Source organism: Mixophyes fleayi, chromosome 1 (genome assembly GCF_038048845.1).
Source record: "Mixophyes fleayi isolate aMixFle1 chromosome 1, aMixFle1.hap1, whole genome shotgun sequence".
Lineage (NCBI taxonomy): Eukaryota > Metazoa > Chordata > Amphibia > Anura > Limnodynastidae > Mixophyes > Mixophyes fleayi.
This window is the reverse complement of record NC_134402.1, coordinates 300,635,497-300,653,238: the sequence shown is the minus strand read 5'-3', so window position 1 is coordinate 300,653,238 and position 17,742 is coordinate 300,635,497. Positions and strand designations below refer to the sequence as shown.

General features: G+C 40.2%; 1 protein-coding gene across 1 annotated transcript in view; it reads right to left on the bottom strand.

Moving 5' to 3' along the window:
* Nucleotides 1-17,742, bottom strand: part of LRRC2 (leucine rich repeat containing 2) — a 224,824-nt gene that overhangs the window by 116,634 nt on the left and 90,448 nt on the right. Inside the window, exon 4 of the mRNA XM_075191913.1 lies at nt 5,559-5,715. Within this exon, the coding sequence (XP_075048014.1) occupies nt 5,559-5,715 (157 nt within the window). The remainder of the gene's footprint in view (nt 1-5,558; nt 5,716-17,742) is intronic.

The window sequence follows — 17,742 nt, the reverse complement described above, 5'->3', positions numbered from 1 at the left end:
AGCGGACAGAGATGGTGATGTTAAAGTTCCAATGGATGGCCTCAGGGAAAACTTGAAAAGAAGGGTGCAAACTTCATTACCAAACTGGAGAGGAATCACTGTAAGTGCTCTCAGGGAGTCAGTTATAGGACATGATAAAAGTATAAATGAACAGAAAGAGACACTAAGTGATAGGGTAATGATGGTATGTATCCCAGCACTAGAGGGACTGCACACACGACCACCAGCATACAACCCACATAACAGGAAACCCAGAATAGTGAGATGTTACAATTGCAGAGAAGAAGGACACATTAGGAGAGATTGTAAAAAAGGAAGAGAAACAACATGAGTTGAGGAAGTGTTTTCAATGCAATAAAATAGGACACCTAGCAAAACATTGTGCAGACATGACAGGGACGTGCTTCTACTGCCGTAAGAAGGGACACATGCGTAGGAACTGTGTAGAGAGAAGAATGGATACCTGGGTTGGAAATCACATAGACATCCACAAAGGAGGCGTACACTTCTCTCAGAGGTTCCCCTACAATTGATTGCACACTCTGTAACAACTAATATAGCCGACTCTAGAGTTAATCTGTGGTAAGTATTAAGGTGCAAAATGTAGAAAGAAACTTATTTAAAAGGTAATCTTTGTTGATATTGTTTGTTTGTTTTATGTTTTCACATGTTTGCTTTCCTAAATCGCTGGCCGATGGAAAAGAATGTAAATGTTCGTTTTGTTTGCTGTTTTAAGATAATTATCTTGTTTTTCTTCTCACAGATAAGGGTACACAGAAGATATATAAACTTAGTGTTTAAAAGGGGTGAGATAGAGAAATAGAAGAATTACTCTTGAAAGACTAATTAACAATAGACAAATGGAACACTCTGTTTTAGGCTGCAGTGTCTCATGATAATTTGTTTGGCTGAGAATCATTATCCAACAATGAAGTATATACATACTTTGCTCCAAAATATCGTTTATGTATCTCAGATGAGTCATCAACAGTTAATTTTTACATTTCTCTATTATAAGTTAGGAAATTCCGTTGAAAAGGTATGTAGTCAATGAGATACCGAGTTCTTAATGAACAAAATGACGGACGACACTGGATTGCACGGTTAAGACCCCCTAGTCATTCTTGGGAGGGATCATAGTTAAATGAATACAGCCATTTCCTCATAGAGTCAGAGTCCAATCCAGCTGTCATTTTGTTGTAAAAATCTCCCTTTCTGCATGTATGTTTGTATTCAAATCTTTGTATTCTCATCATTCATTGCTTTCTTATTTCTCATTCTTTACACAAACGCTAGGACCTCTCTCTCCACCTCTCTTTCTCTCTCTCTCTCTCTCTCCCTCTCCCTCTCTCTCTCTGCTCTGGTGGAGATAAAATCAGACACACTCTCAACAATGGGGCTAAGACATATTTTTTTTTTTTACATAAGACAAATTCAGAGATACACACACTAGATTGACTTGAGTTACAGAAACAGTCAGGGGTTTTGTTTTCATGGGTATAGAAACTGCTGATTTTAAGCAGAAAGGTTCTGTTGTGGAAATACGATTCATGTTTTATAGATTGCATATCTGTGTTGTTTTTTTTGTTTTATGATTCGTGCCTCCTGTTCAAAAATGTGCCTTTATATGGATGCACAAAGGGTGGATAGGAGATTGCTGGAAGTTAGGCATACAGATATGCATCTCTGTATAGAACATTGGAGTAGGATTTTTACCACAAGATACGACATAATGTGAAACCCTAGAAAATGTAGAATTTTCATGTTTTATATTTTTTACTGTTATACAGACATGTACTGGATACTGTTATATTTGAAGAAAGTGTTATAAAAATAGACCCCTTTGCCTTTCCCACTTAGTCAAGTAGCTGAATGTGAGGTACTGAGAATGACATGTGAGTTGGCAGAGGCAAAATCGATTGATATACATTGGTCTTCAGCATTTTTCTAGTCTAGGGGGCGATGTTGAGGTGACTGAGAAATCATTTTATAGCAATACCAGCACATGATTAGGACACTACATAGAGGACTTTATACAGTGACACAGTTACCAACTGAAGTAGCTGCTAGTAAGGTCCACACTTACACGACCATACATGGCTGTCACACCAGGGGGAACATAGCTGTCAAATAGACAGCAGGGTTTTATGTGACAGTTAACAAATCTATGTTTTGTTTTGTTTTTCGTTGTATTGTTTTAGTTCTAAAAGGTGAACACACACACAAACACAAACATGCACACATACACATATTGGTTAATATATGAAGATTTGTGTTACCTGAGAAATAAACTGTCTGGAAGGTGAAGAGATATGGTGAGGAGTCTTGTGGACTCTAGAAAGATGGACAAGGTAGACCAATAGAGCCATCCCATATCCCTCCTGCTGATGGGGTTTCCTCCAGGTAAAACAAATACACGTCATCCAATTACCACCATGCAGGATCCTCAAGTATACACTGGTGTACCAATGAAATATGTCTGGGTAAAGGTATATTGAAATGTGTCTAATGTATTACTGTGTCATATTCAAAGCTTTTTGTTATTAAATGTGATAGTCCTAGAGTTATAATAGATGATAGGGGTATTCATGTTATTAATAACAGATGTATAATGTATGAGTAGTGGTAACAAATCACATACTTTCAATTAGCCATAAACCAGTATAAACATAAAGTAACGATACTCGGTAGAACGAATTGAATAGATTAAGAGTTGGAACTTGATTGAAGTGACTGATAGCTTCAGCCACTAGTCCTCTCCCGCTACCAAAAGATCACTCCTGGGCAGACTCCTAACCTGTCAGTTTTTGAAATGTTCTTGACCCCTCGCGAGATGAGATTGTAACTGGGAGGCTAGGTTAGACCTTGAGAGAAGGTAAATAGTGAGACAGCAACCGAGAACGTCCAAAACACTGTTTCCTGAAAAGTCACACTAACTGTCAGGATGTTGGATCGGGACAGTAAGTTGTGGAGTAATAATTTCTTAAGCTTAGGTTATTTGACAGACAGGTACCAGGTGTAGGCTACCAGCATCACGGCTTCAAGGGTAGCAGAGACACACTGGTGCCCATTCCACCCACTGCAGAGCAGCCAACACTCAGAGAAGGGTCCAAGGGCACTCATGAGTCTGTTCTGGAAGGACTCGAATGCAGTTAGTAGCACCTGAGCCAAAGGCTAAGACTGTTGTCCAGCATGAAGTTGTAGTTTTTCCTGTTTTGTGTTCTCTCATTTCATTCTCTTCTCAGGATGGTTAATTCTTTTGATTATTAGCAGGTGACAGAGACTGGTTCAGGTAATGATAAGGAGGTATTGGGGAGGAAGGAGAAGTTAGTAGCATAATCGGTCCAGCCAATTACTCTATTCAATTCAGGGGTAAAGGAAAATTTGGAAACCTCAGAGCTTGGAGAAAGTGCGAGGGGCTGTTGTCTGAGTAGCATTACGTCCGTAAGTATGGCGACCCCATGGTTAGAAAAGAAGTACACCCAGCGATGCCAGTCCAGTAATATTCGGACTTGAGCAGGCATCCTTGAGAATGATTATCATTCTTGGGAGGGTAAGGTTTTAGACCAAACAAAGTGCTGGGCGTGCTCACACGTGCCTCAGTGATTATATCAAGTAGGTTTAGTTCTCTTTCCACTAAATATTCTTGAGGTACCCGAACTATAGGCGGGAGGTCACTAAGGGAAAAAGTAGGACACCTAGGTCCCTTAGTCTGAAGTCTCCCAATGCTTTGCAAGCCGCTCACTGTTAAATCTGAGTATCGGGAGACTGGGAAGAACGAACAGACAATAGCCCGCCCACAAGTGTTGATGAAAAGAACTGATGACATTATTAGAAGTGTATATTAACGCAAGCTGAAGGAGATTGTATATGACATTATTGATAGACATAGGATGATGCTATTAATGAACATGAAGTGTTTAAATGTATTATGAGCTTAAAGACATGCGTTGGACAGATGAACCTGTTAAACTTGAAGAACTGTAGTAGAGTATTCTGTATAACTGATACATGATCTGTTGTACTCTGTACCTTTCCAAATAATGTATTACGTGTTTTATTGTACCCTTGAAGGGCATACAAAAGGTTATCTCCAAGCTCCAGAAATGTACGGTCTATAGTAAAAGAAGAAATCGTTTAGAGGATTAAGACTCTCTCTTATGATAACTTGTTTAGATCTACAAACAGCGTGGTCATACACCAAGGGGGATTTGTATTACATAACAATGAAACGTGGTACTGAGATCCTGCATATATAATCTTTAAGGTGATAGTTTATTATACTATCAAAGGGTGGACTGTTGAAGTCGTATAATTGGATGAACGAAAGTATATTGGTTTAATATTGTTTAGCCATGCAAATGCGATCCGTACGCTATGTAACACGTGGCGTGGTGCGTTCGCACGGTAAAATACGCACGCACACACTAGCATTACAACATTTAGTTATTTATATAATTCATATATGTTCCATTACACTGTAATTTAGGAGCAGATATTATTTGGTTTATTATTAGTCTATATATATATATATATATATATATATATATATATATAGTGATTATATGTACACTTCAGTGATATTCAAGGTTCAGGTTATAGGAAAGGTACCACGCCTGGTGTCATATTAAAGCCCTATTCATCAGCAGCTGTCCGGTGCAGTCGGCGAAGGGATCGCACATTGCATACTTTAGTTATTAATATTAGAGAATAAACCTTTGTATGATGCTGGCTATGAAAGGAGCAGACCCCCTGGAGAGACGACCCTCTCCTTTGGATTCCTTAGATTGAATCAGCCTATCATCTGTTTACCCTGAACCCACCCAACGTCTGGACCTATAGAAGCAAGCTACGTCATCTCTATTGTTCACAATAAAAAACACTGACTGTATATATAATAGCTGCATCCCCCACCAGCCCCAGTCACTTCTGACACAGTATTCTAAGCAGATATACTGTCCATTGGGTCCCGTGGTTGCGCAGCGAGCGCAATGCGATAAGAGCGTAGTATGTATGTATGTAACTTTTGGTATTGGCTGTACTGTACTGTATCATAATATAATAATGTATTGAATTGTTGACTATTTACATCTGCTAAAATAAATCACTTTGTGCGTTAGAAACACAATACAATCGCTTGGGCAATGCTTATTTGAAAACGATAGAATTACTTTAATACCCCTCACTGCCATAATTAATTTAGTAAATAAATAAGGATAAACCAAGCAGTATTTTAGGAGAAAAATAAAAACATTCAATTTAAAAAAATGGTAGGAGGTTCGGTGTTTCATATGATGTTCAGATTTTCCTACCATCCCTCAAATCTAGACACACTGGTAGTTTGCAGAAGCATCTCCCATGAATGTAGAGTAGGTGTGCCTCTAGGCAGACAATTAAGGTGCAGGGGTGTAAAACCAAAATGATTTTCCATGCCCATCCAGTTTGCTTCATAATTTATGTCCATTATATTCCTGCTGCTTTATTCCCGGCAATACATTCTACACAACTACATATGGTTACTTCCTTACAGACTGAAACTCCACATGCTTTGTACTTACCTATTTCAGGGGGAAGCCATGTTATTTTATTCTGAGACATATCCAAAACTTTTAGTTCTTCAAATATCTGAATATACCCAGGAATGGTTTGTATTCGAGTTTTGTGAATATGCCATTCTTTCAGATAAGTTTGTTCTCTCAGGTATTCTGGAAGTTCCTGTGGGTTAAAATTAAAATGTTACATTTACAATTTTTTCAACATGGCAAAAAATATATGATTTCTTTGTGTGTTTGTGTTTGTGTGTGTGCATGCAGTGTAGTGCAAACACCTATTATTGCATGGATTTTTGACATGTTCACTTGCTTTTTTATGTGTACCAGCACATTTATATGGATACAAGAATAATTTTGACAATATCAATGAGTCTTTTTATAGAACTAGCCTTCCTGTGTGATCCGGGTCCTGGGAACCCAATCATTTGCTAGTTAACAAATGCAGAAAAAAATTTTCTGCATTGTGGCTTTCATCAGAAACTCAATGATCATGAAATTAACTTGTTACAAGACCAGAAGCATTTAAGTTAAGTTTTGTATATTTGTGGGGGGAAGGAGGGGAGGCTAGTTGTTTCATGTTAGGACAAGGCAAAGTTGATCTGGTCCAGGTCTCCCATATATCTCTGCAATAATAGATCTATAATAGATTACTGATAACACGGACGTTTGAATGTCAGGTACTCATAGATCACAATTACCAGTGATCTATCGCTGTAGATATAAAAGGTCATGGATTATGTCTTCCTATACCCACCTCCCCCAAAATATAAAAGTTTGGAAGGGAAAATCTCTGAGGTCAGGCAGACTTCCCTACAGAAGTCTACTAAAAATGGGGGCAATCTCTTAACAGATATCAAATACTATCTGGCTGCACACTTGGCTCAGATAACAGCAACCAATCCTTAAATATCCTTGGATTGTCCCCTTAGGCTATCCTCCACAATACTTATTTACTCACCCTCTAAAACCTCATTCTAGGTTCTGCAAAATCAGTAATAGCGGCTCACTGGAAATAGAAACGTCACATGCATGGAGAATATTGCCTACAATCTACATGATAAACCAGAAATGTTCACCTGGATCTTTCATGAAAGACAAAGCAACCCCAACTACTCTTTGACTATTTATTTTCCTTGTTGTCTTCAGTATATTGACAACTTCACCACTCCCTACTCCTCTAGTATATTTCTTTGAATACTTTTTGGCTATAAACTTGCCCTGTTCATTTTCCTCCTCCTCCCACCCCCTCTCCTCTCCCCCACTCTGATATATTTTTGTTACAGTTAAGTCTGTTATTTTATTTTTTTTAATGGACTTTTGTGACAATAATATTTTTGCAATCAATATTATGCTCTGCAGTTTTTATATCATAATTATCTGTTGAAAATAAAAAGCTTAAAACAAGTTAAAATAAAAAAACAAACAAAAATACATAATGAATGCAAAAAAATATAAAACTGGTCTATGCCCTCCAAATCACTTCCTTGGCCCCTACAATTAACAGTCATGCAGTCTTTGACACTAATACCCCATTCATACTGCACCAAAATCCCGGGTTTTTGCCGGGGCAAGCTCAAACGACCCGGGTCTTGGTGCAGTATGAATGGTACAAGTCAAAAATCCCGGGTCTAAAAACCCGGGATTTATCGAGGGGTAATTCCCGGGTCGGACCCGTGTTGCCTGCACTATGAATGGTGCAACCCATCTGCCTGTCTCTGGAGGATGATGTCATCGGTGGGAGCCCGTGGAAGATTGGAGAAGGAGTTTAGGAGAAATGGTGGATGGTGGAGTGCAGATCAAGCTGAAGCAGAATCAGAGTTTGTTGGGGAAAATTGCTTTTATTTCACTGAAAAAATGTGTATTAACAGCAATTATGACACACTGGATGGAGGAAGAGGTGTGTGAGCTGCTGAATGTCAGAGGGGAGGAAGAAATTCGAAGGCAAGTGACTGGGACTGTGAAGGATGCCACAGTGTACTACAACATCGCCAAAATACTCACACAACGTGGCATAAAGAGGACACAGCAACAAGTCCTGAACAAATTGAAGTCCCTGAGGAAGCAGTACACTAAAGTCCATGACCACAACAGGCGCAAAAGTGGCGCTGCAAGAATAGACTGGCCCTTTTATGACCAGTGCAATATGGTCTTTGGACATTCTCCTCTGACAAATCCAATTGCACTGTCATCTTCTAGCAATGTGGATGCGGCTATACCAACACCACCAGAGAGCACACAGACAAGCGAGGCCACAACGGTTATAATAGAAGATTCTATAGAAGACACCCCAGAACTGGAGTGCAGTTCTAGAGCCACAACAGATGACACCAACATTTCTTGGGACGAACTGAAAGATTCACAGCCATTCCCTGCTGCGCAAGTCGTTACAGATACTTTGCAAGAAACGCAGCCAGAACCAGTGCCGGTGTCAGAGTCTACGCCAGGTCGCAGTTTACGCTCTAACAGTAAGTATCTTTAATAATCTCACGTAATAACCAACTATATATACATACCAATATATCTACATAATTGGCAAAAAAAAATTAACCGTATAAACATAACTGCCAAAAACAGAGAACTATATCAACAGAAATGCAAGCCAAATACCAATAAATATATCTACATAACTTTAAAAAAAAAAAAATGTTTGAACATAACTGGCAAAAAAAGAGAAGTATATCAACATAAATGCAAACCAAATACCAATATATCTACATAACTTAAAAAAGAGAACTATATCAACAAAAAGCCCAAAAGACAAATATAATACACTCCAAAGTATTAAAACATAAACACACATTTGTTGCAGTGCAAAACTACTGGGCAAGAGGGAGGAGGCCTCAAGCACATATCAGCTTACAACACTGCTTTTTTGTTCTGCCACATTATATATTCTAATGTATGTTTTACTGTGTTTTTTTCTACGTACAGTTTACAACGTTCCTAAGAAACGCAAAAGGCCCAACAAAATGGAGCAAGCAACTAAAACAATGACAACTGTCATAATGGATCAACTGCGGGAGATGGACAGCACCATAAGGGAACACGAGAATACACAACTGCAGCGTTTCATGGACAATGAGCGGGATCTCCAGGACTCTTTCCTCATGCAAATCATGAACATGCAGGAACGCGTGTTACGCGAAAATCGTGACTGTATGATGGGATTCATGGACAGACTCCTCTCACGGGTGCAGGCACCTCCTCCAAGTCCTTACTATTATGACGGACATTATCCTATGTACCAGCGGGGGCAACCCATGTTAGGCAACAATAACCCTCCAAACCCGGTACAGAATACACAACATGCTCAACCTATGGGTAACCCCAACATAGAATACCCACCTGGTAACCAAACCACTCCACAACCAGAAATGCCACAATATCGGCAATTGTAATAATCATGATTTATGGACAAATGTTTAACAGTTAATTGTTATCATGTATGTTACGTGTGATCTGGAAAACGCCGTTAGCTTCACATATTACGTGAAAAGTTAATTTGCACTTACTGTTTGGGCACATTTGTGTCTTCTGTTTACTACTTGTGTATATATTTTTTTTTTCTACATGCAAGTAAGCACTTTTGTATTGTGTCATTTTATTTTTTTGTGAAGAGACATATGAGGAAATATGTACAAAACAAAATACAATATGTGAAATAAACATTTTTTTTTTACTTTTACATTTGTGTGGTACATTCAAACAAGTGAGGTCAAATTGGCAGTGAGGGTGGTCCAAATAAGTTCAGCAGAGGTATTGGTGCGCTCTCCTTCAAAAGTACTGGAGTCCACTGACAGCACTGGCATTTCAGATTCCTGCACATTCCACTCAGGTAGAAATTGCTCTTTTTTATATTTCGCAAATGTTATGTAAAATACAGAAAGCAGCAACCACGTGGGGCACAGGCTTGGTGTCAATGTCATTGCGCTTCAATAGACAGCACCAACGTCCTTTCAAGCGCCCAAAAGCATTTTCCACCACCATCCGAGCCGAGCTGAGGGTATGTGTAAACCGGATCTGTTCCTGAGACAGGTGATGTTGCTGAGTGAACCCCTTCATCAGTCAGCGCCTCAAAGGGTAAGCAGCATCCCCAATGATGTGTACCGGTATCTCCACACCATCAACAAACGTAGATTTCTGTAAATAAAAACATGCAGTTTCACGTCACCATGTTAAAAATATTGGTCACATAACGCAGTACACTTGGTACTATATGGTGAAAATGCATTTTGCAAGTGGCACATTTATATATAAAAAGGGGCAGTAAATACATACAATATTGATAGCAAACAATAGTATATAAGCTTCAATTACAAAAACACCATACAACATTACACCTATATTTACCTCTCTAGGGAACAGCCAGCCATCTTGTCTTTCCTCAGCAATTTGGTAAAGGTCTGAATTTGCTAGAACTCTGGCGTCATGGGAACGTCCAGGCCAGCCAATGAAAACATCTGTGAAACTGACATAAAAAAATACATATAGCAATGTTTTACAATACGCATTATACATGGCACAGTCACATAAAAAAAACCATAACAAATGCTTACCAATAGTTGTGGTCAACCACAGCCTGCAGAATGATGGAATGCCAGCCTTTGCAGTTGTAGTAATCCGCATGGTTGTCTGTGGGGGCAATGATGGGGATGTGTGTCCCGTCTATGGCTCCAGCACACTGTGGAAACCCATGCTTCAGGAATCATCCAGGCACTGACCTTGTGGTAAGGAAATGAAGCGATGATACAGGGCTTCCAGCAATGCCGTGGTGACTTCATGCACTAGAGTGCACACCGTGGATATCCCCACCCCAAACAAGTAGGAGATTGTCCGGTATTCTCCAGGGGTAGCATACCACCACAACACAATAGAAAGGCGCCTACATGGTGGAATAGGTTTCCCAAAGTTAGTGGCCTTCCTGGAAAGTTCTGGGGTAATAAGGTCCAGCACATAGTTAAATGTCCCACGTGACATTCTGAAGTGTTGCATCCACTGCTGTTCCTCCAACGCTTCCACAGTAGACAAGAAAGCTTCTCTGTGTCTACGCTCTCTGGCACGCATGGTTCGGTTACTGGCAGCACTGAATCTCAAAATTGAGGCAATGCTGGCCCTGAGAAAAGCTCTCCTCCTGCGCATATACAGACACCGAATTTTCTTCTGTTGTGCCATAAACTTCGCCTTCCTCCTCCTGAACTGGGACTGTGCAAGAGTGCACAGTGTCAGCAGCTGCAGCAAATTCTCATTTGCTGCATAAAACAGCAAAAACACACTAGTAAACATGAACTCTGGGCTACACAAAAGTGAGTCGTCGGCCATGATGAAAAGTAATGTGGTAAACAATCACCACCCACTTTTGCATCATCTTTATGCGTCAAAAAATCAGTCACCTTTCAATGACATCACCATTTGTCAGCCAATGAAAACTGCTCTGGTGATGACTCCCACAAATTGCCAGGGCACAGACTTGTGCAGTATGAATGGGGTCAACCTGGGAAATTCCCGGGTCCGAGGTGCAGTATGAATGGTGTTTCTGAGCTGGGACGCTCCGAGCCCCGGCAAAAACCCGGCTTGAAAAACCCGGGATATTGCCGGGGCGGCAGTATGAAAGTGGTGTAAGGCATTTTGTATGAGTGTGATACACATGAAAAAATGCTTGGATCTCATGTAAAATTCACGTGGTCCCAAATCTACCGTATGTTTTGTATGCCTATCGCCTCTAACTATAAAGATTTGTGGAGACATCTGCAATATTCCTTCAAGGGATGAAGTATGTTAAGCTACAGCATTTACTTTTCTTCCTGGATCAAACCTTAAACAAAGTTTTTATTTTACATCCTAATGTTTGGGAGAACTAACATGTCAAATTTTGGAATACAATATCTGGGATTGTAGTAATTGCTCAAAGAAGCTTTAGTAAGAAAAAGTATTTATTTTTTTGGCCTATGTTTCACTATATCAAGGCATTGAAAGGAAAATATATTAATTCCAATAGGCTACTAAAAGGCAGGTATGACAGGTACATTAGGGAGTAGAACATTTTTTTCCAGATAAATTAATGTTTCTCCCAAACAAAAATTTGTAGGGCCATGAAGGAGCAAAAATCATTCCCATTATATATATATATATATATATATATATATATATATAGATATACACAAGTTAACCCGTGCATGATACTCATGCATTCTAGTCAAATCAAGCTACTTAAGGTGTTAAAAAGGTTCTTGTCATGCATTTGGGCCATAGCCCAGGCCTCCTCAGGGGAAGAGCGTTACTTCCCGACGTAAGCGCCCTTTTTTAACGTGGTTTTGTCCACATGTCACCACCTCATCATTCTTCTCCATCACCTCATCCTTCATTTTCATCGCCACATCTATCCAGATGTCTATCCAGACACAGGGATCTCTCTCAGCGGTCCTGAGTATCACACTCCTCTCACTCTGTCACCCCCGGCAACCACCAACCACTCCCTACTGTCACCCCCTGCAACCACCAACCACTCCCAACTGTCACTTCTCCTTCAAGAAATATATATATATATTTTAAAATCTTTATAAACACTTTTAACAATTAACAAATTAAATTAACAAATTAAAAACATCTTAGTATACCAAATTTCAGCCCTTTATGAATTTTTTTTTCCACACACACTAAGAATTTAGTAGGTCAGTGTATAACTCCGCCCAGCAGGTGGCGCTGCAGCTTGGTTTTATTTTTTACACACACACACACACACACACACACACACACACACACAGACTAACACACGCCACTAAGCATTTATATTATAGATATATATATATATATATATATATATATATATGTATATATATAATTGTAAAATGTTATAATTAATAGAGATGTTCACCGACCCCCCATGTTTTGGTTTTGGTTTTGGATCTGTATAAAGTTCGTGTTTTGTTTTTGGCAAAACCGCCCTTGTGTGTTTTGCTTTTGGTTTTGGTTTGGGATCTGTATTGTTTAGAAAAATAACTAAAATATGCTAAAATCACATAATTTTCCTCTTTTTTTTGTTCCTACATTATTATTAACCTCAAAACCACTAATTTCCAGTCATTTGCAGTCAATTTTGACCACCTTACAGGTCACAATATAATTTTCATCCACTTTCGGACAAAGACTGCAGCGACCTGGCTCAATGTTAAGCGACAGAGCAATGGCACAAACACACGGCAGTTCCTAGCACATCTAGAACACATTACCACACAGCAGTGGCAGAAAAGAAAAGTGGTGCAAGATGGAATTGTCCTAGGGCCCTCCCACACATCCTTATTTATGATATTGAAAAGAACATGTACATTTTAGCACAGCAAGCACTCCAGGGACAAGGAGTGCCACTTTGTGGCTGAAGTGCTTGGTTTGTTTGGGCCTTAGGCCCAACAGTGCTGTCAATGAACTCTACATTATTAAGAGCATGTCTGATCATGCTGCATCTTTAATCTCCTTCTCCTCTCTGGATACCTCCCTCTCATCCCTGAAGATCTGCCAAACTTATGTAGACACAGGACTGGATATAACAACTGGAGTGGAATTACATCTGCTTCAGACAGACTGTTACACGGAACATGTGGGCAGCATTGAATCCGTCATGTTGGAATACGCTGCATTGAACAGAGATTTAAACCAATATATAGATGCAGTTTAGGAGACTGTACGTTGCCCACCGGATGAGATCCCGGATTTAAGAGAGCTTGTACACGAGAGATACACTGCGCTTCAGAAGAATAATACAGAGGAGGCCCTGAGGCAGGATGATAAATATGTCCAGTTTAAAGAACAGCTAAGACACCGAGAAAGCAATTGGGTGTGAAACCGACCCTGGCAGACTAAGCTTTGGAAGATGAAGACGAGGAGATTGCTGTCACCAGAACACTCCTATAACACAGTTGGAGATGGTGAACCCAGTGAAAAACAAAGTTTGTGGTCACACGCATAAGAGAAAAACAATTGAAAGGCTGATTGAAAACAAACTTCAGAAGGGTAGATCCGCCAGGTGTCCAAAAATTGGCTGTGATGACTCTGACATATGTATATCGGATCTTGTTACAGACAATGCACTAAAATGAACCATTGAAATTCACAGCAAAAAGCAAGGTCATCACTGAGCTTCGAATCAGTCCTACTTCCCAAAAAATTAAAATATAGCTAGGTACCTTTGATGTAATGTGCAGATTGCAAACACTACTGATGAAACAGCAGCAAAGTGGAAGGTTTGAGTAATACATATACAAGTCTATGTAGACATCCATGCTTACATTACTTCTGCAAGCAACATTGTTCTTTGTTAATAAAACTGTTGTCTTTTACCATTCAAATAAATTAATAATAATCCTCCACCATTCTTTGGATATTGATAGTTGATAGTAGGATCAGGTAGAGTTACAGCAGAGGTGTCACTAATTTTGGTCAACTCTTTTACAGTAGACCAGACCAGATGTCAAAATGTTGTGCTGAGTCATCTGCATCATCAATGGGTGTCTTTGAGTTTTGCAATGCACACAACAGTATATAGTACATGTAGGTAACATTGGCACACAGCGGTAGCTGAAAGGAAAAGTGGAGCAAGATGGAATTGTCCTTGGGTTCTCACCCACCCTTATGTTGGATCTTAAAAAGGGCATGCACACTTTAACAAATCAAGCACTTCAGCGACAAAGAGTGCCACTTTTGTAGCTGAAGTGCTTGGTTTGTTTGGGCCCCCCACAAAACAAGCTAACAATTGCCTTAAGGCACCTAAGCTAACAGTGCTGTTAATGAACTCTACTGTGGCATGATGTTGTTGTCATCATCCTCATCCTCATCCTGACCCTCATCCTGACCCTCATCAGTGTGTACATCATCCTCACACATTATTAATTCATCCCTGCTGGAATCCACCATTACAGAAGTCTCTCTACTTTGATGTAAATGGCTGGAAAGGCCTTCCTCGTGGAAATGGTAGTTCATTTTGATGAACATCATCTCTTCCACATTTTGCGGAAGTAGTCTCCAACACCGATCACTGACAAGGTTCCCGTCTGTGCTGAAAACTCTTTTCGTGTACACACTGGAGGGTGGGAAGTTTAGGTAGTCCAAAGAGAGTTGGTACATGGATCTCCAAATTCCCTTTTTTTCCTCCCAGTATGTAAAGGGACTGTCTGATATTTTTATATCTATGATGTCGTTAAAATAATCCTCCACTATCCTTTGGATGTTGATAGTAAGATCAGGTGCAGTTACGGCAAAGGTGTCATGTTTTTTGGTCGATTCTTTTAGACCAGACCAGATGTTAAAATGTTGTGCTGAGTTATCTGCATCATCCCTGTGTCTCTTGGGAAAGCTAAGTTTTCTCAGAGCAGCAGTTGTTTGAGAAACTGAAGGAGAAGACGCCGTCCTGTCACTGGTGAAGCCAGAGATATACAGAGTAGCCTACCTCTGAAAAATATGACGTACTTGGGTACATGCTGCTGCTGTTCCTGCTGGTGAAGGCGAAACACCAACCCAGTGGGCTTTCACAGTCATATGGTCTTTAGTTTGCCCAGTTCCGCTTGTCCACATATCTGTGGTTAAGTGTACAGTGGGTAGAATGGCATTTTGTAGCCCAATATTTAAATTTTTACGAACCTTCTGGTAGAGGTGGGGAATAGCTTTTCTAGGAAAATGGTGCTGTGATGGAATTTGGTAAAGGGGACATAAGACCTCAATTAACTGTCTAAAACCAGCTGTATTTATTGTGGATATTGGATGCAGATCTAATACTAGCATAGTCGCCATGGCGTCTGTGATCCGCTTTGTGACTGGGTGACAGCTTTTATACTTGCTTCCTCTTGCATAGGATTGTTTAACAGTCAATTGTTGTAAACTACTAGTAGTCTTCTTCTTAGTCTGCTTCTGGGATGAAGATCCACCCCCAGCAGCAGCAGCAGTGGGACGAACGCTCAAGAAGTCTTCTGAGAAATCCTGGATAGTGGAGGAGTCATCTAGCCTTAGCAACTTGGATACAGGACTAACTTCGATCTTTACTGAGGATATTGATGAGGAAGGTGTTGTGGGTGTAGATTGCAGGTGCATAAGTTTCAGATTTTCCCAACAGCTTGCCATGAACTCGCTTCAAATGGTGTAACATGGATGAGGTTCCTAGATGGTTAAGGTCCCTACCTCTACTGACTGTGGCTTTACGAATGCTACAAATGACTAGACAACTGTTGTCAGAATTTAGGTAAAAATAATTCCACAACAAAGCGGTGTATTTTTTGGTCTTATCCCTATGCATGACAATGACCTTCTTCTTATCATGTGCAAGAACTGCTTCCACTGGTGCAGGACTTACACAAACAACATCATCCTCATCAACATCCTCATTAGTGCCATCGTCAACTATACAAATATCCCCTTCATCCTGTTGCAATTCCAAGTGGCATCCTCAATTTGTATGTCACCGGCTACACTTGGGCTGCTCATCCACACATCTGCAGAAATGCTGAAAGGAGGCTTCTTTATGGATGCAGTATCTTAAAGGTCAGGCTTACACATAGCACTCGTGGATAGACTCTCCTCAGGGATTTGTGTCATTTCTGAATCTGAACATAAATTTTTTTCTAATGCCTTATTGTTTTCTTCCAGCTCGGCTTTAACACGTAAAATTATTTGGGCAACACTTTTTGAGTCAGAATCATTAGGTCTTGCTTGGTCATGATTGACCTTACAAGAAGATGCCTCAGTGACAGTTGCAGAACTAGCACTCAGAGAGAAAGGTGAAGGCCTGATTCTTTCCTTGCCACTGCGTGTGTAGAGTGACATGTTGGCAATTTAATTTTTTTCTGCAGTTAACTTTGCCTGGATTACAGGTCTTTTTTCTTTACCAAGGTAAAAGGTGTTTTTTTACATTTTTGTTTCCCTGATTTAAAAACACTATGCACTTTAACATAGGCTTTAGCAGATGACATAGATGGATTACTATCATCATGACTGGTGCCAGCAGCTGCTTGGTGCTCCTGGTCTTCTGTGTACTGCTGTGTCCATTTTGATATCACAGTACAATGTGACTGCAGATTTTGAAGAACACTGACATATTATTTCAGTAATGACAATTAGCAATGGAGCAATTGAGCTCTCCTGTTTCTGTGTGAGCTATAACTCCGTAGAATGTCACTGGAGACTTTTAAGAAAACTGCCACCCCTCCACTTTATGTTTTAGACATGATGCTGCCCAACTGCACTAGAGACTGCCAAGAACCGTGCTACTCCTTCTTTGTCTCTCTGTGAAATGGCACTGGATCGCCGTGGAGGGCGGTACTTATAGATTCCAAAAATCGCGAGGTTCCAACGATGCAACAATTACGTTTTGCCTCGTTTTCTCTTCCCAGGGTGCGTGAAAGTATCGAGCCGGCTCGGCACTCGGATCGACGAAGATCGAGTGGGCTGGATTGTCGGAGAACTGAGCCTGAGCTTCTCTAATAATTATACACTCAGTGGCCACTTTATTAGGTACAACCTTTCTAGTACACCACAAACATCCTGCACTGTTAATACAAGGCAAGACGGAACAGTGGATTCATGTTGTTTACAGCACATTCTGAACCTACCTTCTGTGTGTCGCGGCACAAATTGATATTCATTAGACCAGGTGACATTTTTTAAATCATCAACTGTCCAGTTTTGGTGAGCCTGTGCCCACTGTAGCCTCAGTTTCTTGTTCTTAGCTGACAGGAGTAGAACCAGGTGTGGTCTTCTGTTACTGTAGCCCATCCACTTCAAGGTTCGACATGCTGTGTGTTTAGAGATGCCTTTCTGCATACAAGTTTTGTAACTCATGCTTTTGGAGTTCCTTCCTGTCAACTTGAACAAGTCTACTCTGATTTCTCTCATTAACAAGGCAGTTTTTCACAAATAACTGACTCTAACTGAGTTTTTTGTTTTGTTTTGTGCACGGTTCTACGTAAACTCTAGAGACTGTTGTGTGTGAACATCCCAGACACCAACAATCAATCCATGGTCCAAGTCACTTGGATTACATTTCTTCTCCATTGGGGTTTTCGGTCTGAAAAAAAGCTGAAGCTCTTGGTCATATCTGCATGCTTTCATGCATTGAGTTGCTGCCACGTGATTGGCTGATTAGATATTTGCATTAATGACACAGGTGTACAGGTTTACATAATAAAGTGGCCAATGAGTGTATGTGTTTGTG